Source organism: Pan troglodytes, chromosome 1 (genome assembly GCF_028858775.2).
Source record: "Pan troglodytes isolate AG18354 chromosome 1, NHGRI_mPanTro3-v2.0_pri, whole genome shotgun sequence".
Taxonomy (NCBI): domain Eukaryota; kingdom Metazoa; phylum Chordata; class Mammalia; order Primates; family Hominidae; genus Pan; species Pan troglodytes.
The window spans coordinates 27,382,450-27,407,104 of record NC_072398.2 but is presented as its reverse complement, the minus strand read 5'-3'; the positions used below and the strand labels follow the sequence as shown (position 1 = coordinate 27,407,104).

Below are 24,655 nucleotides of genomic sequence, written 5' to 3'. Positions count from 1 at the left end.
GCAAGACAAAGTTACACAAGTGAAGCCTGGATAGGGTTCCATTGCTAAAATCATGTATGGAAGTGCCCAGCCAAAAATGCTGCATCTGAGTTTGCTTTGAATAAAACCCCCATGTCCAACAAACAGTATTTATAACTGTGTATTTCAGTAGGATCTGGAGGTCAAAGAGCTCTGGCTTAGGGAATTCAGGAAGTGGTAGGGGAAAGGATCAAATGTCAGCATCAAGATTTGAATTGTTTTCCTGAACCGATGTTTTCACTTCACAAAAGGCATAGCAACAACTTCCTCAAGTCACTGAGCTGGATTCTATATTTGGTGAATATAATGAGCAAGGCTGAGTACTAAAGGATCAACTTCCAGAAAGAAAAGGCATGGGCTTTCCTTAAACACGGACTCAGCCATGTCCAATGATCACACCATACCATGAGGGCTGAGCTTTGACAGGTCCACCCGAAGCAAGGTGAGGTCTCCATGCACTAAGAGACATACAAAATTACACTGGGTTAAAAAAAAAGCTAGCATGTCCCTGCCTGGGTGACCACCTTCTGAGATTAAGGGGAAAACAAAACAATTAAAAACACTGCTTGTCTCTGAGGAGGTGGGCTGGAATTACATATTGTCAACATGGACTTGAGGCTAAGTGAAGGACCAGCCAAGTAATGGTCAGTTCAACCTGGGGCACGCGGAACGAAGCGCTGACCTGGGATGCATCCCATATCTGGCACCATCAGACTTTCGACCATTTCCCCTGAAGCCATGTCTAACTTCGCACAGGGTAACAGAAGCCCTGACAGCAAGGACTCAGAGGGCAACCCTTCCTTCCACACTAAAAAGATACTGGGTTCTAGCTCTGTGACCTCTTTTGCCACCCCTATACAATCAGGACTTAGGGTAATCTTTAAGTTTCTCCCAACTCTGGTGTTCTATAACTTCAATATAGCCTTGATAAACCATATACATGATATGATATGGTACGATATGACATGAATGAACAATAGCAAGAACAAAATCAGCTGTCAGAGGGTGTGTAAAGCCTGGGTGCTCTGCTTCCCACTTCCAGGCCTTTGCATTTGCTGTTCCCTCTTCCGCAAACTCCCTTCCTGTAGATCCTCACTGTGATACTGTGATATGAAAAAATATATATTTGATCTCTGCCCCTGGTTCCTGTAGTATAGCTTCTAAAACCCTTGGAATCTCTGAAGTTATGAGTGTTTTTTGAATGCCAATGAGATGACTAGTGGCTGGGGCCCCTAAATAGCTCCAGGAAGGGAGCTGGTCACCAGAAAGAAAACAGCTTAATTAGAGGATTGGGACATTCAGCCACATCCCCCAACCTCCAGGGAGGAGACAGGGACTGAAGGTTGAGTTGATCACCAATAACCAATGATGTAATTAATCGTGCCTATGTAATGAAGCCTCCATAAACCCCATCCATCTCCTTCATCTGACTGTCCATCTATATTCTTTGTAATATCTTTTATAATAAATGTGTAAACACATTTCCCTGAGTTCTGCGAACTGTCCTAGAAAATTAACTGGACTCAGGGAGGGGGCTGCAGAAATACTGATTTATAAACAGTGTGGGGAAGGTGGGGTAATCTTGTAGGACTGAGCCCTCAACTTGTGGGTTCTGAAGCTAACACCAGGTAGAGTCAAAATTAAGTTGCAAGACATTCTGCTAGTGTCTGCTGGAAGACTGCTCTGTGTGTAGGGGGGAAAAATCCACAGAGGTGTTCTGAAAGTATGGTAGGATAAAAATTTATTTTTCTTTAGACTCACATAGATGATTCAGACCTCAGACCAGATGTGTTCTCAGAAAAGTCTTCCCTGACATTCAATTTACAGCCACCCTTCCAAATCTCTTTTATCATATCATGAAGTTTTTAAGAGTTTCATTGTCTTCAGAACACTTATCGCTATCTGAAGTTACCTATTTATTTCTTCTCTGTTTATTGTTCTTATTAAAATGTGGACCCCAAGAAAGTCAAGATGTTCTTTGTCTTAGAGGAAATAGAGTGTAATGGTTTGGTGCACTAGGGCCAGACTGTCTCCACAACTTTCCAGTATGATATTGACAAAGCTGTTTAACCTCTTTGTACCCTGAAATGGAGCTAATAATAGTACTAACAGGCAACAATAGTTATTGCAAGAATTAAATCAGCTACTACATTGTAGTTATTAATAGAAATTCTAAGTATTCACTGTTTAGCATCTGAATTGTATATAGTAACTGCTCATTAAATATTTTTAGATTCAGTGAACATTGGAATGAGATGAGATAGGACCAGTTTATTGTAAAGCATCTATTATATGCTGTTCAGCATTATGCTATGGATTTGTGAGATTTGATTGAAAAAATAGTCCCCAAAGAGAAATCTAATGAGGGAAAGGAGGAAGGAACTTTAGGGAAATTCAGTGACAGGACTGGCAGAAGAAACATTTTGAGAACACACTGAAGATTGAGCTGAACAATGCCATCCAGCTGTAACTCACACAGTCAGGTGCAGGACTCGCCAGGTGAATTCAGCACGAGGATTTAGAAATCCTGGCATTCCAAGGCTGGGAAGGAGGGCTGACTAGACTTATGAGGAAGAGGCAGTTTACAGGGGTGCTGGGCCTCCCTTAAATGTGACAAATGGGCACCTTCCAGGGAGGGCTGAGATCCAAGGCAAATCACACTTGGTGGCCTCTTACCCCTTTCTCCTCTCTCCTCGCCCCTACTTCTTGGACATTCTATATGAGTGATGAATGGTAGAGATGGATGGAAGGTAGTCATAAAAGAGAAAAGAAGGCTCAGGAGGGAAACTCACCCTGAGGGATGTCACTAAGCAGCAGGAGGGGCCCTCAATTCAGTTTAATATACATTTATTAAGCACTAAATATGAAATGGGGGCACAGTGCTCAGTATAGGGTATACACAAGCTAAGATCTAGGTGGGCCCTCTCAAGAGCTTGCTGACCCTCTCACTTAGATGTGGTAAGCAGTAACAGATGATTCTGACAGTATCTTCACCACCCCCAGGTGGCCCTGTTTCTTCTATCTCCTTTTGAAGGGATACAACACTGGATCTGAAATCAGTAATTTGGGGTTCCTCTTATCCCTCTTAATAACTGTGCACCTTTGGGCAAGTTACTTGAACTTAAGACCATGTGAAACCACACGATCATATCATAAGAGCTATTTCTTCAAACACAGGAGTTCTCTCTTTTCTAAAAATAAGGGCTATTACAGCCCTAGATCTCTCAAAGAGCAATAGCGCGCTATAATGCTCTTGAAAGGTAGAAAAAGGGCCTTGAAGCCTCTGGTATTCTGGAAGGTGAGATGCTCAGGGACTGTGTGAGAAGTGAATGCCTCATGTTCTGTACCTCTTCAGTTGGTTCTGATGAATTTGCTCTCCCCCTCTCAGAAACTGGGACTGAGACTTCCACAGTCAATGAGTGGCAGAGAACACTGCCTCATAGTTATCTGGTGTGAACTGTCCCTAGTCTTAAAGCTGAACACCTCTGAAGAGCAGGCCTGGTATGGTGGCAGATGAAAAGTGCCCAGGGCTGGCCCATGTTAGGAAAAAACAAGTCATATTGATTTCTTTTTGAAAGAGGCCTCTTTTATACATTCCAAAATCTTGTTTTATTCCTGGTTTTCACTGGTGAAGGAAACTTTCCTCCCAATAACTGCAGAGTTTATGTTGGACTTTTCTTAGAAATCTGCATTCTAAGGTGGCCCCAAGAGATACTCATAGGAGTCAACTTTCTAGGAGCTGGTGACCTAAGAGGGCCTTGCAGAACATGGGCCAGGCCTGAGCAGGAAACAGAAGAGTAGTGGTTACCAGGACCACAGACAAGAGGCAGTGTCTATTTTAAGCAGGGATGAAGAAACTAAACCAAAATAAATAAAACACATGGATCTTGGCTTAAAAATCCAAACAAAAGCCCCAAAAGAAAAAGCAACAATTGAGCTAAATACCTTGTTTATGAAATGTAATAGGACATACCACAAAGCGTAATTCCAGACAAGGCAAATGATTAAAAAACACAACAAAAAATCGAAATACTCCTTACCCATAGTATCACCCTGTGTCAGCTTCCCATGAAGATTTCAATCCCAAAACCAATACTTAAGAATCCCTGGTATCAAAGAGGGGCCAACACATATGTTTGTCACCACCGCTAACATGATGCCAACTGGGAGATGAAATAGGCCCCAGAGATTACAGCCTGAAGGGTTTTGAGTATGAAGGTCTCAGAGGCCTGCCTGCCTCCCAACTGATCCTAGTGGTCAAAAGCAGTTGCTCAAAGACTGAGTCATTTTCCAAGTCTAGAATGCAAATGGCCATTGTCACCAAGGAAATGGTGTTACAGAGATAAGCAAGTTAAGCTGCAGCACTTAGCTCTCTCAGCTGCTGTTCTCCTAATACATACATCCAAATAAAAGGCAGTCTATTCTTGCAATACTGCAATATAATTCTGAAACTGACTAAGCAGAGTCAGTGCAGACTCCACAAGTTAAGGCCACAGTCTTAAATAAGAATGCCTTCACTTCCAGATGCTAGCCACAGGTTCAGGGGTTCCCAGGCCACCCACACTTCTAACCAGCTGGTTATAAATTCTGTGGCTTCTACAATGCTTCAGGCTTGATAATTCACTAGAATGACTCACAGAACACAAGCCCTATCTTTATGATGATAGTTTTTATTATAAAAGCTACAAATCAGGAAAAGCCAGATAAAGACACATACAGGGCAATATCTGGGAGGGTCCTGCATATGGAGCTTCTAGGCCCTCTCCTTGTGGGATCAGGACACAATTGCCCTGCTGACACAGCAATGTGTTCACTAGGAAGTTTAACTGAGCTTTGGTGTCCAGAGTTTTTATTGGGGTTCCATTACTTAGGCATAATTAAATTATTGGCCTTGTGATTGAACTCAATCTTCAGTCCCACTCTCCTCTGCTGAAGAAGATGAACTAATACAAAGCCCTGACCTTCTAATCATGTGGATGTCTTTCTGATGATAAACTCTTATCCTGAGTCATCGCATTAGCGTAAACACAGGTGTGATCCAAGGGGCTCATGATGCATAACAAAGACACTCCTAACACTTGGGGAGTTCCAAGGGTTTAGAAATTATTTCCCAGGAACTGAGGACAATGGCCAGACAAATTCTCTATTATACAACAGTTTCTTAGTAATGAAGAGTGTGGGCTCTGGAGTCAGGCATGTCTGAATTTGGCATTGTGCTGTGAGACCTTGGGCAACTTACCTAACTTCTCTCAGCCTCAATTGCCTCATCTAAAAAGTGGGGATAATAATACTGTTATTACCACATTGAGATCGGCAACATTTGATAGACATGGAATTCAGGCTACTATAATAACAAGCATTTTTTTCTAGTAGCTGCATTCAAGAAAGTAAAAACAAACAGGTAAAATATTGCTAATATATTTTTCTTAACATGTGCAAATATTATCATTTCAAGAGTCAATATTAAAACAATTACTAATGAAATATTTTACATTATTTTCTATATAAAGTCTTGAAATCTGGTATATATTTTACACCTACAGCACATCTCTGTTTGGACTGGCCCCATTTCAAGTGCTCAATGGCCACGTTTGGCTTGCAGCAAGGCTACTATATTGGACACTGCAGATAGATTTAATACTATTGCTATCCCCATTAAATGAGTTAATGCTCAGTGTCATAATTGTTCCCATTCTACAAATGTTAACTAAAATATGTGTTTGTTTGCATGTGAATATGTGTGCATGCACATGGAGAGGTAGTGACCAATGACTAAAATCTACGGTGCTATAAGCCACACTACACCAGGAAGTCATTCAGCTCCCATGGAACATCAAATAGCCACTCTATTTTCAGGAAAAGAAACACTTCAACTTGGAGAAGAGAGGCTCTCTGATTGATTAACTACAGCATGCTCTTTTATTTCAGCACTCCAACATCTCCCAGTGCATGTTTTAATATGAGCCAAATCAAGTAGCCGTGACAATAGCTTTGAATGAGAAAAGACACCCCAAAAGCAGTGCGCAGATACACGGGGATGCCTGAAGGAGCTCAGAATGGCTTAAGGAGTAGGGGGAAGAAAAACTGCAGAGAGGAGCTTTGACTCACTGCGTCATTGAGCAACTGTTCTGTGCCCTCTCAGGCTACTTCCCACAGCCACCGCCCAGCCAACAGCTAGCTGCACCCAGCCAATCACTCACTCCACTCCCTGGAAAAAGCTCCACATTGGGAAGCCAGAAGAATGTCACTAGCAAGAGATTGATTTCAAGGTAATTATTTAGGCAACTTTGTAGCATCTCATTCTCAGGCCTAAAAGTGTTCTCAAAGTTTGTTTTAATAAATGCATATATTAATATGAAGTCTCTGTGTCTTTTAATAATGATATACCACATTCAGCTCCTCCCAATCTTTGTAAGAGAGGGCTTCCTGGACTCCATAACCACAGCATTCCTCCAGTTCTTTCTATTCACTGGAGCAGAAATGGGGCTTTCTAGCCATCCTCAAGGTAGAATTAAGAGATTCACCTAGTAAGTGTACATGAATAGATTTCTACATAATATGCAAAATTAATTATAATATACTCAACCAATTCACATATTTTATCAAGGAAGACAAGCTAATTATCTGTCAAAGAATTATCTCCTATTTAAAGGGCACTTTACCTCAATTTGGCAAAAAGAACTAATGGGAATTATCTTTCCATTCTGATGTGTTTTTGCTGCCTGTGTTTGCTTAAGCCCCTAGAAGACTTCAGCACTGCACTAAAACCTCAGGATTTAGAAAAGTTGAGAGGAAGGGAGACACAAACACATCTACTCAGCATCTCACTAAATCTACCTCTTGCTGTTTTTATTGTCCCTTTCAGAGCGTTTTATCTACAGTGTAAAACTGGGAGTGACTCACATTTATGAAATAAGAAGCCGTTGTTAGCCTTGCCAGATCATTCACTTCCACAATAGCTTCTGATTTTTAATAGCACTGAGTGGTGCTTCCTCATGTCCTCACTCTCTCCACCAAAGAGGTCCAAGATCTGCAATATGTGCCTTACAGGACATGCGGTAAACACACACATTCAGGATCAGTATCAAGACCTGTGGTCAAGGATAAAGATGTCCCTAAAAACTCACAACTTTGGTAGGTATTTGGATCTTACACTCAGGAAAGAAAAGCAGAAGTTAAAAAGTGAAAGAGAATTGGGGGGAGAAATAAACTCAAACTGGCAACTAGCACCCAAAATGGCAGCTAGTACCCATTTCTCTAAATGGGGAGTGCAGTTGGGTGGGAAGGTGGAGAAAATTCCAAACAAGGGTTTCCCTCGAGAGGTTTCTCTTGTCATACCAAAACCTTGGAAACAATCTTAATTTATATTAATAGGCAAGTAAGTAAAATGTGGTAATAAGACAGGTTACAGCATTAAAGAAGAAAATCTATGATCACAACACAGGAAGCAAAAGTACATGCAATATAAAGTGAAAATGAATTTCAGTTACTATGTGAGAAACCCTGAAAAACATGCACATATATGGGTAGAGAACAAAAAGAAACGTAAAAATGAAACTAGGCCAGTCAGGGCGGGATTAGTAATATTATGTTTTTCTTTCTAAAATGTTCTTAATATCTTAACAATAAGTATACATAAAGTGTTTCTGCTAAGACTTTTATAAGATTTCCTTACATAGAAATAGCATATAATTTTTCAGCACAGCACTATTTCAGGAAAAAAAAAAAAAAACAAACTCTATGTAGTTATCTATCCACCCCAAAAGAAACACTGGGTTTTTCCAAACTTTTAAACAAAAAGATCTACCAAGCATCAGAAAAGTATCTCCTACTTGTACTGCATTAGTGGTGACATCAAATGATATATGTGAACTATACCACTCATATATCATTGAATATAAGCAGATTATGAATTATTATTGTAGAGATTCAATATTATAATTATGGTTGATTTTCAATAAATGTTAGCTAGTATGCATTAGTTATTGTTCAAAGCACTTCTACATATGTTATCTAATTCTCAATTGAGCCCATGAGAAAAGAGCCATTACCCTCCCCATTTTATAGACAAGCAAACAGAGGCACAGAAAAGTGAATTTGTCCAAAATTATAATAATTGGCAAAATCAGAATTCAAACTCAGCAGCCTGGTTCCAGAATCTGTGCCCTTAACCTCCAAACTATACTCCCTTCGCAAGAAAATATATAAACTGAATACAAATATAAGGGAGCATCAGCCGGCTCATTCAATTAGTCACTATATACGCTCCTAAGAAAGGTAATGAGAAAAATTATGGAATGACCTGGCTGAATACTTGAACCCACAAGATTTGCTTATTTAACAACAACTCAGATACTAATCCAAAGGATTATATACTGGTTGGCCTTCTAAACACCCTAAACTGAGAGTTAGGAAACATGAATCCTATGCCAGTACTGCTAATAGCTATTTATATCCTCTTGGATAAGTAATCAGTTTCTGTGTCTGTAAAATGGGACGGTTAGATCAAATGCTTGATAACATCTCTCACAATTCTGTAACACCATGTTCCTTGAAAAATGTCTTTCCTTTCTAATTCAACATAGAGTAAGTGAATGCTTGCTGTGCAATGGACTGTAATTCTGTGGTTTTTCAACATTTCTAAAGTCATCCTGGGGTGGTTGTGGTTCAGAAAACTCACCTTGCCATGTAAATGTGAGAACTTATGATCAATGAAGTTAATCTCCTTGAATTTATTTTAAGCTTTCTTAAAATTGATGACTTTTATATTTCAGAATAAAAAATGCTCAGATTTTTAAATTTTGTTCTCCATTCACTAATTCTACCACCTTGATCACCCATGTCCCCCTCCCTTCCCCTCTCACTGGAGGACCTGAGTGTTTGGGGTGACCTTACTGCTATGGTTTGAATATGTCCCCCAAAGTTCATGTATTGGAAACTTAATAGTCACTGTAGCAGTATTAAAAGATGGGGCCTTTAAGAGGCGATTAGGTCATGAGGGCTCCACTCTCAAGAGTGGATTAAGACCATAATTGCATGGCCATTCCATGGAGTGGATTATCACAGGGGTGGGTCCTAATAAAAAGGATGAACTCTTAGCCTCCATTTTCTCACTGTCTTACACACTTGCTCATCATGAGATACCCTCCACCATGGGCTGACCTTGCCAGATGTTGGCACCCTGCTCTTGTACTTCACGGCTTCCAGAACCATAAGCCAAATAACCTATGGTTCTTTGTAAATTACTCAATCTCAGGTATTCTGTTTTAGCAGCATAAAATGAACTTAGTGACGAAACTTTATAGTTGATATCTGAGAGGACAGTCACATACTTCCACTGTGTGAAGCTGGGTGCTCTGTCAGAAGACAGATTCTGCCTCTATGAATGCTGCCCCTAACACAGGATTCCAAGGAGTCCATCCTGCTGTCCTTCAAATGTGTTCATTATTATTTTTCCCAGGGTCTGTCCTTGCCACACCCCCAGATTACCTGCGCTATATTTGTAGGCTTAGACTGTAGAAGGAAAGAACAGAGATAAGAAAGATTAGGCAAGGAGAGGAGAGGAACTAAACAGTAAATGGTTTGATAGGATCTGTTCACTTATCCCTGATAACTAACCTTCCCAAAGGGCAATCATAACCTACTAGAGATTCTTTCTTCACCTACTTGAGGGAAAACAATCTATAGTTTTCATTATCATCCACACTAATAGGACAGATAATGAATATAAAGTATAAACAATCAAATACCTTTGGGATTAGAGTCTTTAGGATGTAGTCATCATACTCGTCACAGATTCTTTCTTGTTCTTTTTACCTAACTTTCTACTTGTACTTTTCTTTACCTTTACTCATCTACTTCCTACTCCAGAAAGTGGGTTTATTAATGTGTGCAAAAGCAGGAAATATCATCCTTCTATCCACAGGCTACTAGGAGAATGAATTCTAAGGTTCCAGATATCAAAAGCACACTGAGCAGAAGTATACCAGAGCTACACCCAGGATCCACTAGGCACCAGCTGAGTAACGCTGGACAAGTGCCTGAACCTCTCCGAGTTTCAGTCCCTCGTATGTAAATTGGAATGTGATCATGAGACATAACACTTGTAGCATAGAGTCTGGCATGTAAGAAATACTTCATATATGTTAGAATTATCACAGTTTTCAAAAGTTTGTTTTGCTCAAATCGTTATTCCTTAAAAAACTGTCATGACCAAAATTTAAAGTATCCAAAAGCTGGGATATAATTTGAGGCAAGGTTACTGGGAAGCCAGTCTACTCTAAGGACACAGAATAGGCTACTCACCTTAGCAATGGAATTTTTATTTGAGGATATACAAGAAAAATGGGGAAAGGAAGATGGCATTATAACTAAGGCACCACAGAGGTAAAGCACAACTAAAGCCACCATAAGGAATGAGACTTGCAAATAGATATGGCCAGCCTGAAAAGAATTTGGGCTTTGAAATCATAAGAACTGGATTTCAATGCTTATTCTCTCATTTACTAGTTAATAACAAGGGAGAAAATATTTAATCTGTTCCTCAGATTCCTGAGCTATAAAAGTCAGGATATAAAATGACGTTCACAGAGCTTCTCTGAGAACTAAATAAGACACATATATGACAGCCCAATGCCCAGCATCTAGAAAGCATTCAATAGCTTTTAACTTTTTTTTCTTCCAAACTATCTGGAAAATAATTTTCTAATTTCAGGGATGATAGGTTGGTCACAGAGCCAGAGTAGTTCTATGTGATTAACTGATGTTCTGCTGGCAGATTAAAATATCACCTCATGAGAACCATAAGACCCATTCCTTTAAAGTCTTATCATAAAAACATAGCATTTTAATAAAAATAGAAATTAAAAGAAACAATAGAAAATGTCCCCTATCTCTTCAGGGAAGGCCCTCTTAGAAGTTTGTGTCTAGTCTTATTCTTTTAAGACAGGAAGAAACACTGTAATGAAGAAAATGACTCACAGTCTTCAATACTGGAGCCCAGAACTCAGGTCTGGGAGCTAGAAGATATGTTGCTGTCACCCTAAGACCCTCAACCCTCATGTTATTCTTTTCTGTCCACTCCCCCACCCCTCCTCTTTCTCCTTTCAATTTGTTTTTTGCTTCTCTCTTGCCAGTAGCAACAGCTGGTAATATTTAGCTCAATGGTAGTGAAGCTCAGGGCTGTGATACAAAGAATGTGAGATTATTTCTTCCATAAAATAAATATAAGATATTAAGGAACCGGATAGTGATGTTCTGATGCAAAACGGTGACTGCCTCCTTACCTCAGGACACAAAATAAGATCAGTCGAGTTCGCATTATAACACGAGAGGTTTAAGCTCCTCAAAGGGAGGACAGGCCTGATGCGACCCCCTGGCTCGGGCAGTTTAATCTGTTTACTTGATGTGTGCAATGGACAACAGATGCCTGATGGTGGTCCATTCTGAAGTGGTAAGGCAAGAAAGCAAAATCCTGTTGTGGAAGCACTCAGGAAGAGTTGCGCTTTGTTTTGTGTTCTATGAAATTCAAGTCAGGGGGCCAGGGTTGGGGGCGGCGGCCTGAGTAGGCCTTTACCACACATAAAACATTAAGGGCAATGCAGATAATTTGATGCATCCACAAATCCTTTTCTTTCTGTAAGTGATTCTCTACTTTGCCAGATTCAGAGCACAGGTAATAGCCTTTATCTTATATGAAAGTACTAGGCCTGCACAGCTCATTTCCTTATCCAAAAACATATGCTGAAAGTTTCTTTTCTTTACTTTTAAGTTACATAAAATATGGGTCTTGCTCGGGTGGGGGACTGGAATGAAAAAAAATTACATATATCTATAACTCTCTATATATCTATATATCTATATGTAACTCCAACTTTTAAGTAATAATAGATGATATAGACATAACCTGGAAAAAACTGATGCCAAGATCTTGCTCTTGGGTTATGGATGAAAACATCTAAAGAATCAAAGACTTCATAATTAAAAGATTACATCAATTTTAATATAAAATGTATATTTTTAAATCTTTTATAATGAAATTCAGGCTACAGGTCATACTCATTTTCTCTTCCTATATTTTTCTGAATGAGTATGATTACATTCGTGAATATAGAGTCTACAGTATATATAATAGAAACATAATCAATGAAAATTTGTTGATGAGGGATTCAAATCTTCCTCGAAGGGGATTTAGGGGAAATAACGCAGGCTTCGTAATCTTAGAGACAGGTTTTCATCCCACCCCTGTCCCTTATACTGGTTTTTAATTGTACTTGCAAACTTTTTTTTTAAAGCAGGCCAAAACCTTGCCTCTGAAATATTGTTTACAATGCTTGTTTGCTTAGCACATCCTCTTTCCATAGAGAGCATGCAGTGAAAATAAACGAAGCCCTTATTCCTATCATCAACATGTACAAAATTAGGGGGGTCCAAATTACAAAGTTTCACTCTCCCACACAGAGGAGACTTGTCAGCCCTGAGCTTTTGAGGCACAGAGGGCTTATATATTTATTTTTTCATTAAAAACCAATGAATCATTTGTTTTCAGATCAAGACATTGGAAAGAAATCCTATTGGCCCATGACATATTTAGCAAAGGCTAGGCTATTTTTTTTTTTTTTTTTTTTTTTCTTTTTTGAGACAGAGTCTCACTGTCACCAGGCTGGAGTGCAGTGGCGGGATCTCGGCTCACTCCAACCTCCGCCTCCCGGGTTCAAGCAATTCTCCTGCCTCAGCCTCCCGAGTAGCTGGGACTACAGGTGTGCACCACCATGCCCAGCTAATTTTTGTTATTTTTAGTAGAGATGGGGTTTCACCATGTTGGCCAGGATGGTCTCAATCTCTTGACCTCATGATCCATCTGCCTCGGCCTCCCAAAGTGCTGGGATTACAGGCATGAGCCACCACACCCGGCTGGCTGTTTCTTAAAAAAGAAAAAGAAAAAAAAAGTACAAACATGTGCTTCACAGGAGAACAAAATTTCGTGAAGATGAAACACTCCCTAAATAAGATTGTGTGGCAGAAGAAGATGAAGAATAGAAACACGAACACAATTTCCAAGATGGAAAGGATCTGGAAGACTGGTCCCATCCATATATGTTGTCTTTCTTGCATTTGAATGATAAGCATTGTGATGCAGATTGCCCAGCCTGCAGATTAGTGCCTAGCACACCAAAGGCATTCAACAATATTTATTGAACAAACAAATGAATCTCCTCTGCCTACAAGTTTGTACAGCTGTGGAGACCACCTACCAAAAAGTCCCTAGAAGCCTAAGATGGTTGGGCTTCTTTGATACCTGTTTTGATAGCTGTTAACAGCTGAAACCACTAGGTTAACAGCTTAAACCACTAGGTTCCCCAGATGAAGAGATTAAATCAACATTAATATTTGGTCCATATTCTAATATCCAGGTAAATATATAGACGATGAACTGCTGGTTTTGAAAGTCCTCAGACTTTGGTCTTTTTAGTTCTGAACTGAAATCTCAAAATTCAAGAAAAAAGGCATCAGTACTCAAAAAATCTTATATTTTATGCTATATATTAGATTCTGTTGTTATTAAATAATGATACATACGAATACCTCAGTCTGTTGATATCTATTGAATCTGTTGAACCTGGCAAGACCTACTTTAACATTAAGGACTAAATCTCTAAAATTAATCATGCATGTGACCTTGGACAAGCCCCATTCCTGTAGTGGGATAATGAGAATACTGGACTAGATCAATGGTTCTCAAACTTTGCTGCCTGTTAGAATCACTTTGGGAGCTTTAAAAAAATCTTGATGTGCAGGCACCCCAGACCAATTTAATCAGGCTTTCTGGACACACGAACTGGGCATCATAGGTTATAAATCACCTTCAGGTGATACCAATGAACAGCCTGCAGTGAAAACTACTGGATTAGGGGCCCTCTAAAGTTCCTTGCTCTTCTCAAAGCTGGGATTCTTTAGTTCCAAAAAGGTGAGATGACCTCTCCTGGAACTAGAATTTCTCTCCTTAATATGCAGTCTATCTTTTTCAACCAACTTGGATTAAACTGCCTAAGCACTCCGATATATCACACATTCATGCCCAAACTGCTCTTCAGCAATGCTGGGGCTTGGAGGTTCTGGCTTCTGATAATGCAGGGTTTAAGGAACTAGATTTTTGCTACTGGTCAAAAGCTCCCACTTAGTCCCTGAGGGTGTATGCACCAGGAGTATGTGATGGAAAGTTTTTCTGCTCCTGTAATTTTGTCAGACTTTCAGATGGGTTTGCCCAAAGGACCAAGTAGAAAAGTGTACATATTCACCATTCTCCCTTCTCCTTTCTCCTATACACACATGTTTTGAAAACAGAAATAGGCAAAGTGCTTTACCTATTCAGTTTCCTTCCCCTGCTTTGCTTTTCTAATGTGAAATCATGTCTCCTATTGCCAGGAGAGGAGTTTCTTGAACTTGTCCATGACAAGCTGGATGATTAAGTTAATTAACTGTTCTGAATTGGTAAGGGCAAGAGTATTCATACTTAACAGGCTCCCACAGTACTGTGCTTAGAATGACTTGCCCATCCTCCCCAATACCCCTGCCCCTGCAATGTAAGAGGTTCTTACATTAGGGCATTAGAGTAGGGGAGCAGGGTCCAGAGGCTTGATTTATTGACAGCCATCAAATGCCAGGTACTTTGCATCACCTTGTTTCAACCTAGGATGCTGTAGCTGTCCCTGTTTTACAACGAAGAAAACCTGGCCTCTGAGAGATCCCCTGATTTGCCTAAAGGCATACAGTTGGTCAATGGAAATGCCTAGATTTGAACCCAGGTGTAAGTGAGCAAAATTTCACCCTGCTGAGCACATCGTGAATGAGGAACAGATGAAGCAAGAACATGGCTGGGAGAGAGAGTTCATTTCTATTATCTGTTCACCTACACTTAAATTAGGAAGCAGGAGAGTGTACCCAAAAGCTCAGAGAGAGGACAGCCAACTAACTGTGCAGCAGTTCAGAAAGAAGTTTCAGGACTTCCTGAAAGACAGGAGCAGGCCATTCAACTCCTTCCCTCCTTTTTCCTTCACATTCTAACTCAACACAACCCTAGGCTCAGGAACCGGCGCCCCCCTCCTTCCATCTACCCTTTTACAGTCAGTCCACAATCCTTATTCCAAAAATAAATCCTCCTGATGAGATGATGAGAGGCAACAAAAAGCAAAGCTAAAAAGTTTTATGCTTTTGTTATGGGACATTATTTGGACAGAATTATTATCATGTTTTTACAAATTTCCCTAAAACAAATAATTCTGGATATACCCAAATTACTCCAGCCTCCTGGCCCAATATGTTTTTGCAATTACTTGGCACTCCAACTCTATGCTACTTAAATTAGTTAACAGTCACCAAGTTATTTTTAGGCCATAGCAACACACACACTCCACTATACCTAGCTTGTTATTTGTACTCCTTAGGAACAAAATTTGCCTTTGTACTGGCACTATCATTTCCTTTCAATCAATATCAATAAAAACATTCTACCGTATTTATGGAGTGCTTACCATGTATGTGTGTAAAGTTCTGAACACTTTACACACATTAATTCATTTATTTCAGAAACTAACACTTTGAGATAGCTATTGTTATATCCTCTTTTGGTTAATGAGGTAACTAAGGAACTGAAGGATTCAGTTCCTTCCCCAAGGGCACATACCTAGTTAGAGGGGAGCCAAGGCTAGCATTCAGGCTGACTAGATCCAAAGTTCTGCCTTGATTTCTCCATCATTTGCTACAAGGCTAATGTTTGACATTTTAGCCTTGGATGTTAACCAGAGGCTCAGAATAACAACAGCACGTTTATGAATGTAGATATGTCTTTATTTCAGGTATTTTTTAAAATCCTCATAACATCTCTGAGAGAAAAGGGGAGACTTTTATTCCCTTCCCCACCCCACCCCCCAAAAAAGGGCAGGAACAGAATATTTTTCACAGGTCTCTGATTTCTGAGCCTAGCCATCCACTTTGTCATAGAACTCTACATTGCCAATAAGAGTATATTTCAGAATTCTTTTCAACTAGGGAAAAGTGTGCAATGTATGGTGCTCAATTCTAAGGAGTGATGAAGTTTTATAGTATAAAGGCCTAACGGCCTGCATGATCAAATCCTCCCCATGGATCATCCTTTTAAACCATTTCCCTCTTCTTCTCGCATTCCCCCAGTAAAGGCCTTTGGTACAGAGCAGTCCTATAAAGATTGTAGCAGTTGGTCATTCTTTGTTTTACAACAGCATAGAGCAAGTACAGGCATGGGCTCTGACATACCAGGGAGGAAAGGGGACACACAGACCCCAAGGAGGCACCTGGAGCCCTCCTACTCCCAGGGAGGGAAGCTCCTCTGTAGACCTGACTGCCAGTCAGTCACAGAGGGATTCGAAGTTGAAAAGCACTTAAAAATGGGTACATGACACTCAAGTGTTTATGAGTGAAAATGTTCATAGTATACTATACAATATTTCCAGCTTTATTGAATTTGAAACATTAAGTTACACATTAAACATACTTAAATACATTAAAATGTTATCTATATTATATTTTTAAATATTTCAACAGAAAAGAGAAAGCAAATAGGAAAAATATAATTGTTTAATCTGGTTGATAGGTGTATGGATGTTCATTACACACTTTTCTGCTTTTCTATATGCTTGAAAATGTTTATAATAACATTTTTGAAGGCATATACTGTCTTTAAGAAAAAGGGGCAGTAGACTATTTCTTCCTACCTAAGTAAATGACAAATTATTTCCCTGGACCCAGCTTTACTGAAAAGAAAGGGAGCCTGAAAAACTTTACAGCAAAAACGGTAGCTCTCGTTATGGATGGTCTAGAATTGTTCAGCTTTCTTACTCAGTTTGACTAGAAAGCAAGTTTTAGTTGATTAAAAATCAGCTTTGAGTAAAAAAATATAATTCTTTCAAAGACCTCACAAATCCCTAAATATTTATTCATTTGGATCATTTTCACCAGGTTGAAGAGAAGCACAGGTCTGATGCCATTTATTCTTCAGAAGATGAGACTAAAACATAGATTCTAGCATAGGTCACAACAGGGAGGGCACTGTAAATTAGAACAGTAACTTAATCCCAGGGGCTGCCATGCCTCTGATCGGTTTCTTCCCAACCTGACACAGCATTACTAAAATGGCAAGTTAGCAGCCGCTCTACTTGACAGACAGCACCAAAAATGGAGAGTATGGCATGGAGACAGGGGGACAAGGATCTTGGACAGGGAGGGTAGCAACCAGTGTTTACAAACATAAACCAGAGCATCAGATGGGCCAGCCATAAATTACCCAAGATTGTACTGAAATCTCTGAAAATAAACTAACAAGCCTTTAGAAGTTTCCTCCTTATGTTCTAACTATGCCCCCCTCCCACCAACTTCCCTGCAAAAATTACTCCTTCCGAAATGGTACCACTACCACTCTTGCTGAAACACAATCTTATCACCAAGGGAGGGGATTACTCAAATAAATCTGAGAGGAGAAGCCAGACCAGAATGGTCTGCTTGACCCACTCAAGAATCTGAGAGAAGTCTGCTGGTCATGCCTTTGGGGAATGCCCACCCCGTCTTTCACCACAATGGTGCTATGGTATTAATCTCTGGTTTACCAAGTTGAAAGGATAATGAAGGGCATTCTAATATTGACCCATTCCTTTCCCTTCTTTTCCATCTTGGTCCCAATTTTAGGCCATTCTCCCAAAAGATACCAAAATGATAATGATAATTATAAAGCAGAATATAGACCCCTTCACTCCTGAACTATATATTTTCAATGAAATTCCCAGATATTTGAAGAAAAGGCCCCCAAAACTACAAATAATCTAACCTCTACCACCAGAGCATCTTCCAAGTCGACTGCCGCGGTGTCTCACCAACTCGAAAATGATGAGGCCTCGCAGTGGCTGCCCAGGGCGCCCAGTGGTGAGGTCAGCAGTGTGTCCTGCCCCGCCCCATTGAGGCAATCTTACTCTGACACTGAGGAACAAGTCTAGGCTGTCCAGAATCTCAGCTGCATCCACAGGAAAGGGAGAGAGGAACCTCACTTTCACAAGTAGCACCCAGGAGATTCATTTCTCAATGACTGATGGGTCACCCCTATCCACAACTCCACCCACTGCAAAATAGAAAGTAGGGTCTGCAACTCCTTGTAATCATCCCCATGTTTAGGAGGTCTAGGATCATCTTGATCCGTGTTGTTTCCTCTCTTCAGATCATGAAGACACAAAAGACTTGCTTTTTATCATGAACACCTGCTCTGCGTGAGAAAAGAGGAGATCATCATGATCATTGGCTATCCTCCTCTTTGCTCCCCAAGACAAACTATTACAAATGGGAAATTCCTCGGTAGGATTTTCTCATTTGTAAGAGGCTAGACACATCAAGATTATGGTAAGACAATAGCAGGGTAAATATCCTGGGAATCACTCAAAGTCAACCATACAAGAATACAGAAACAATAAAATACAGAGCTATATGGAAGAAATCTGAACATATTTGTGACCTCAAGAAAACCCACCACAACCACCACCACAAGGAAATGCCTAGAAGCTTCTGGAACTCTCTACATACAATTCTTTCATGTTCTCCTTCCCAGCAAAGCCCACCAGCCCTAAGGAGAGATGTGCCTTTGTGGTAGTGTAGCCCCATGAGGGCAAGTTTGAGGACAGCGGAGGGTGGGAAGAGGAGATTGTGTCAGTGGAATTCAGAACTATAATTCCCAGAACACTGCTTAACAAAAGGCAGAATGCCTCACTGGGAAGACAAGAAGGAGAATGGCAAAGCTGTCCCATAGAGACAAAATAACTAACTTGCTCACCCACATGTCCTATTGCAATTTAAATATGCAATGTGTTCAAACTCAGCAACACCTTTGGTCAACACACTTTAGGAGACTGGTTGGAGATGTGACCCAGAAACTGTGTACCTTGGCTCAAAACACAAGAGGAGAGAAGAGAGAAGACGACTATCTCTCACTACCACCACCAGGTAAAAGATGCCGAATGAGAGTGATGTACAGTGCCCCAAAAGTCAGTATCTGAGGGCAAAGAGGTGCAACTAGGCTGGGCACAGGATGCAGGCTACTTGGAAAGGTTAGGCAACACGGTATGGAAGGTGCTCCGAGAAGAGTGGGTGAATATTTCCTTCTGCCAGAGCTCAGTTCCGCTAATCTCAGTTATTCTGCATTCAGTATACTGGGGCAAGTGACCCATTACTCCATCTTGGGAGGAGCCATGATGCCAACCGTTGTCAGGTGAGGCCAGAAAAAACAATGGGTTGGGGAGTGTTTCATAAAAACGTCTCTGTTCCCTTGGAGCCTTGGCAGAGGAATGGATGTAATTGGTGAACTTATACTTTATATGGAGCCTTAGAATAAGAAGCTCTGCCCTTCTTCAAGGTCACTTTATAAACCACATAAAAGTCAAGCTGGTCAGAAAGGTGAGAAAGAGAAAGAATTTCCCACAATAAGAACTGGTACCTGTAGGTTTACTTGTAGTTCACCATAGTTGCTCCTTCCTCTGTTCCATCAACATTGGTTAAGTCTGACAGACAATAACTTTCCAACTAGTGATTGATTGGAATAGAGCTAGCAGACCAGGCATGACTTGAGATACCATCTGGTGTGTATAAAGCCCCTTTTTAGAAAGATGAGAAAACAGTCCCAGAGAGGTGAAATGACTTGCACAATGCAAATTAGAACCCGAATGAAGGGTAGAACCCAGATCTTCTGGCTTCCAGTTCAGTGCTGCTGGGTTTTTCTTACTAAACCAAAACAATAAAGAGCATAGAAGGGAAGACAAGAATAAAGTCTATTTTGGTCTTTGGTAGCCAGGGTAAGGAGAATGCTGTCACTTCTACGAGAAAACCCAAAGTGAACCTGGCTAATCAGGACCGTGCTTGGGAAGGGAGCAGGGGCATTACCTTTCAACACCAGAGGTTCTTTGCCTTCTCTCTTCAGGGACTCGAGGACTATGTGAAGTGGCTGGGAGGGCATCACTCGGCTTGGCTCATTGGTATTCTCATCATAAACTATAATTTCTTTGGAAAAGATCCTCTTGAAAGAGTCCTTGCCTTCCCTACAGGAAATCAAGTCTAGGACAGTGATCTTGCCCTGCTGCAGTCTCCGCCGGCTGATCTTATCGGCACAGTTAATGTGGACAGCTCCTTGGATGTGACTCTTGTTGTACTCCATGAAGGGCCTGCAGTCAATGATGACAGGGCCCTGACTCGGCAGGTGACTCTTGCTGCATTTGGTCATCTTCTTTGCCAAGTCATTGGGGTAGATTATTTTGATGCTGGCTAGCTGCTTGGGGGTCCCTGACACAGGGCTGCCCACCCCACTTGATGGACTTAGAGAGCCTGTATTCTCATTATTGTTGACCATCTGGTTAGCAGGGCAGGTGGTAGAGGTTCCGATGGCAGTGGTGGTGGTGCCAGCGGCAATGGCTTGGGTTTGGGCCTGATTGTCCTTGTCGTAGGTTGCCACAGTGCAGCAGCTGGCACTGCTGCATCCACAATTCAGCGAGCGGGCAGAGCCGCTGGATGAGGGCATATACGTCAGATTCGCAGCCTTGAGGGACACAACGGTGGTGGCGATGACAGGAGGGTGGCTGTTACTGCCTGGGGTGGCAGAGCCAAGGTAGCTAGAGTCTAAACAAAGGTTGAGATCCTGAGGTCGGACGGGCCTAGATAGTGCCACTACTACCCTGTCGTCTAAAGGAGACGGAGGCATGAGGAGGCTGAAAACTGGCAATTCAAGAAGAACTCAAGACAGTCTGTAAAGAAGGGGAAGGGGGAAAGAAAGAATAAAGTCACGTGACACAAAAGGCAGTCTCATCCAATCCCTGGGAAAGACCTTTGCATCCCTCTGAGCAAAGTCGTCCTAATTGCCCTTTATCATACCATTATCAAAACTTGAAATTCATTTTTATGTATTCAAAGAGGATGCAAACCTGAGGGCTCCAATCAATTTGGTTGCTAAGTCTAAGGTTAAATTTGGATGTAATGTTGTAAATGTTAATGAACAACCTTTCCTGGACCTACATAAAAGTTCAGCTGTAGAGAAGGTATAAGCACAAATAATTAGAAAAGCTGAAGACAGAAGGGAGGCTCTTAAGAGGCATCTATTCTGAACCTCAGCTCTGGGGCAGAAGTACACTGCAAACATCTGAGAAAGACCCATCTGTCCACCCTTGCATGCTTGCCATTTAATTCCCTCACTCGCTGCAAAGGCAAAGGGGTAACCAAGAGCACTGGCATGGTTCACAGAAAGGTACAGCAGCTAAATATACATCAGGGTGGATGTCAACTTTCTGCAAATCCCGTTAAGTGAATCTCTTTAACTTGGAGCTATTCTTGCCTTCCATTCTCTATTGGGGTCCTTTGAAAAGCACAACATAGTCATATTAAAACCTCACATGTTGTATTTTAGCCTCTTATAAATTAATCTGCATTTCCCCTTTTCACTACTAACTGGTGTCCTAAAACGAAATCTCAAGCCATGGAGCCAGATCTGGAAACCTGGAAACCCCAACCCCGGCAAATCCATCACCCTTTGCTCTCTCACCTGCCCCCACCCTCATTCCTGCCTGGAAAGGACAACTTGGGTTCTCCTCCCCTCTTCATCTCCCTGGCTGGCACAGATTGTGCATCCTAGAGCTTCTCTCAATGGGAGGCAGCCACGTTGTATAAGGTTTCAATCCCATGCAGATATCCCCCCTTCAAGAGTACTGATTCCGTAAAGAGGACTTCCCAATTAGCCTGTACTCGTTGAAAGGGACAGTGAATTGTTGCCCACCGGATCTATCTCTCATTTCAGAGTGTCTGCAAAAAGACAGCTCCTTCCTCCTGTAGGCACAGGGGCACTCTACAACTCAGGCTTGCTAACTCTTCTTCTTCTATTAGACATGAACATAGCAAAGACGCCAAACCCCACGCCAAGAGACGCTCACCTAAACGAACTTTAAGAGCTATCAGGAAAAATGCCATCTATCATCCGTCTACACACGACCGTCACCATTCTCATCCGTCTACACACGACCGTCACCATTCTCTGACACAGAACCAAAGTGTCACAGGCGGAATCCACACTCACGCGCGCACACGGGGCACGCACCCATCACGTCGGCAGATCTCCAACGACTCGGGTTTCTCTCACCCACCTTTGGATGGGAGCGAAGGAGTCAACCCCCCTTCCCTTGCGTAGTATTTTTTCTGAAGAGCGAGTACTATTCCAGAAGCTATAACTGTTTCCCGGTTGGATCAAGCGGTGAAAGTCTTTGCTATTGTGTTACCTGGTAGGACACGTCCAGGATCAACATACCATTTCTTTTGAGAGGGACGCATAAGCGTGTTCACAGAGACACGCGCTGGGACCCCCACCTCCACACAGAGTTCAAGGCTCACACACACACACACGGAGCGTATAGAGAGACCTGCATCCCTGCAGCAGAGGGTCGGGCGTACATACTGCCCGTGAAACCATCCAGTCTGGCCCAGAAAATCTCCCAGAGAAATACTGAGCTATCCCCTCTCCCTTCCACCACTAAGCAAGAGCTGGAGAGAAAATTAAGTGGTTAGAGAATGCTTCTTCCCCATTCCTGGAGCACTTAACATCCCCCCGCCCCCCGCTTCACTCCTCGGCACACAGCGCACTAATGAGCCCCGAGCATTTAAAACTGCCGCAAAGCATCCCAACAAACCTCATTTTTTCTTCGCCTCAAATCCAAGTAGACTGCAGGGAGTAAACGCACAGGGTAGCAGGAGCCAACGGCCGGAACCTTATAACCCTACCTGCTGTAGCTCCTCCGTCAGCATCGCATCTCTATCTCTCTGTCTCTGTCTCTCTCTCTCACACACACAGATACACACACACAAACACACACACTCACACTCACACAAGCACCGCCTTACAATCCTCCACCTCCAGTCCCGGGCTCTCAGGAGTAGTCGCGGTGACTTCCACTTACTTCATAAATAAGTGTATTCCTCCACCATCTGGCGCTCCTCTTCAGCTATGGACTCGCACATTCAGCCCCCATTCACTCGGCTTCATTGATCTCCAGCAGCAACATAGTTACTTTCTCTTTTGCTACACTGTAAATGTAAGGTTCTGAGGGGGCGGACTCGCCGCCGACCGACGGCGGGTTGGACCAATAAGAATCCGGAGAAAGCCGACCGCTACCTCACAGAGCCCCGCGACCAATGGGCAGCCTAGGGGGCGGGTAAGAAGGCGTGGCCTCATCTCTTTAAGGAGGGTTTATCCGAAGCTGCTCTGGGTCCTCGGTGTTAAAACACGGGCGGTGATGTCATTGGCAACCAATCAAAAACTTAAAAGAGCCAGCCGGGGCCGCGCGGAGCAGCTGCTCTCTATTTACATGTAAACCGAACCGGCAGGATGCAGTTAACCCTTTACCAGGCTGAAGCGTCAGCGGGCTGGACGCGCTGCTCCGCTAAAACTGGCTCTTCCCACTGGACGGGATCCTCCAACACTCCCTCACCCGGGGACAAACCACGCTATTTTTCCTCCTTACTATGGACAGATGATCAAAAGTATCGGAGTAACTTTCTAAAGGAAAGAGACTGCGATCACCGTCCCTAGTGGGAAAGCCGGGTTCTCTCCGAGTTGCTCGAGGTGACTTGACAAACGCTAAGCCAAAATTCGCGGACCTCGCCGGGTTTTCTGCGCTAGGACCAGCATGAGCGTGCAGCCAGGGGCGACGTTTCCGCTCCGAGCCGCGGCCCGGGGCCACGCGCTAAGGGCCCGAACTTGGCAGCTGACCGTCCCGGACAGGGAGGCCCTTCAGCCTCGACGCGGCCTGCGTCCTCCGGAGGGCCCTGCTCCGCCCGGGAAGCGTCCGCCTCCCGCCCGCCCGCAGATGTCGCTGCCCCTCTGGCTGTCCCGGCCTGACCGCCGCGCGCCGCCCTGCTGCTCACCTACTTCCGCGCCCCGGTCACGCCCCTGCCGTCCCCAGGCTAACCCTCCCGGGGCTCGACCCAGAGCACTAAGGCGGCGCCACTGAGGGCTGCTCGGAGGAGGAGGCTTGAGTCGACGCCAGAGGCGGCAAGGGACGCGCCCTGAGCAGCGGTGCAGAGGCCAATCCCCTGACCGGGCGTCCTGGGGCCCGCTACGCGCCCGCTGCCCCTCCGGGGCTGGGTCCCCGCCCGCCGCCGCCCCCCTTTCCTGCCTGGCGCGCTGGGTCCCCGCGCCGTGCCAGCAGCGCGCAACCCACCCGCCCCACATGCCTCGGCCGCCACCCCTCGGTCCTGCACGGCCCCTGCCGAGGCCAGGACCGGCAGCCCGACGCTTCTGGAACAGCCGCAGCTGGCGGAAAAGAGCCAGAGCCGAGTGCAAATTGCTAGATTGAATGGGGCCGGAGGAGCGTGGAGGAGGTGACGCCGCCTCTTCCCGCTCCCCTGACTTTGGCCGGCCCCAGGTAGCTGGCCGCCGCTCCCGTCCCGGAAGAAGAGTAGGGGGCGGGGCAAGCCGCCCCATGCCTAGTCCGGAAAATATTCTCATTAGGGAAACTGCAGGAAAGTTGCCCTGGGATACAAAAAGAAGTGGAGATGAACAACCCCAGATGAACTGTGGAGAGTCTACGTCCAAGAATCC

General features: G+C 43.0%; 1 protein-coding gene across 2 annotated transcripts in view; it reads right to left on the bottom strand.

The window, feature by feature from the left end:
• DUSP10 (dual specificity phosphatase 10) overlaps positions 1–24,209 on the bottom strand; it is a 41,721-nt gene extending 17,512 nt beyond the window's left edge. The window contains exons 1-3 of one of the 2 annotated variants that reach the window (XM_009441523.5): positions 23,013–23,326; positions 21,996–22,337; positions 19,966–20,819 (exon numbers count right to left, since the gene is read on the bottom strand). In XM_009441523.5, the coding sequence (XP_009439798.1) occupies positions 19,966–20,776 (811 nt within the window). In that variant the 5' untranslated portion in view covers positions 20,777–20,819; positions 21,996–22,337; positions 23,013–23,326. Of the gene's footprint in view, positions 1–19,965; positions 20,820–21,995; positions 22,338–23,012 lie in introns of both variants that reach the window. The other variant, XM_001173001.7, reaches the window with a different exon arrangement.
• Positions 24,210–24,655: the final 446 nt, after the last annotated feature.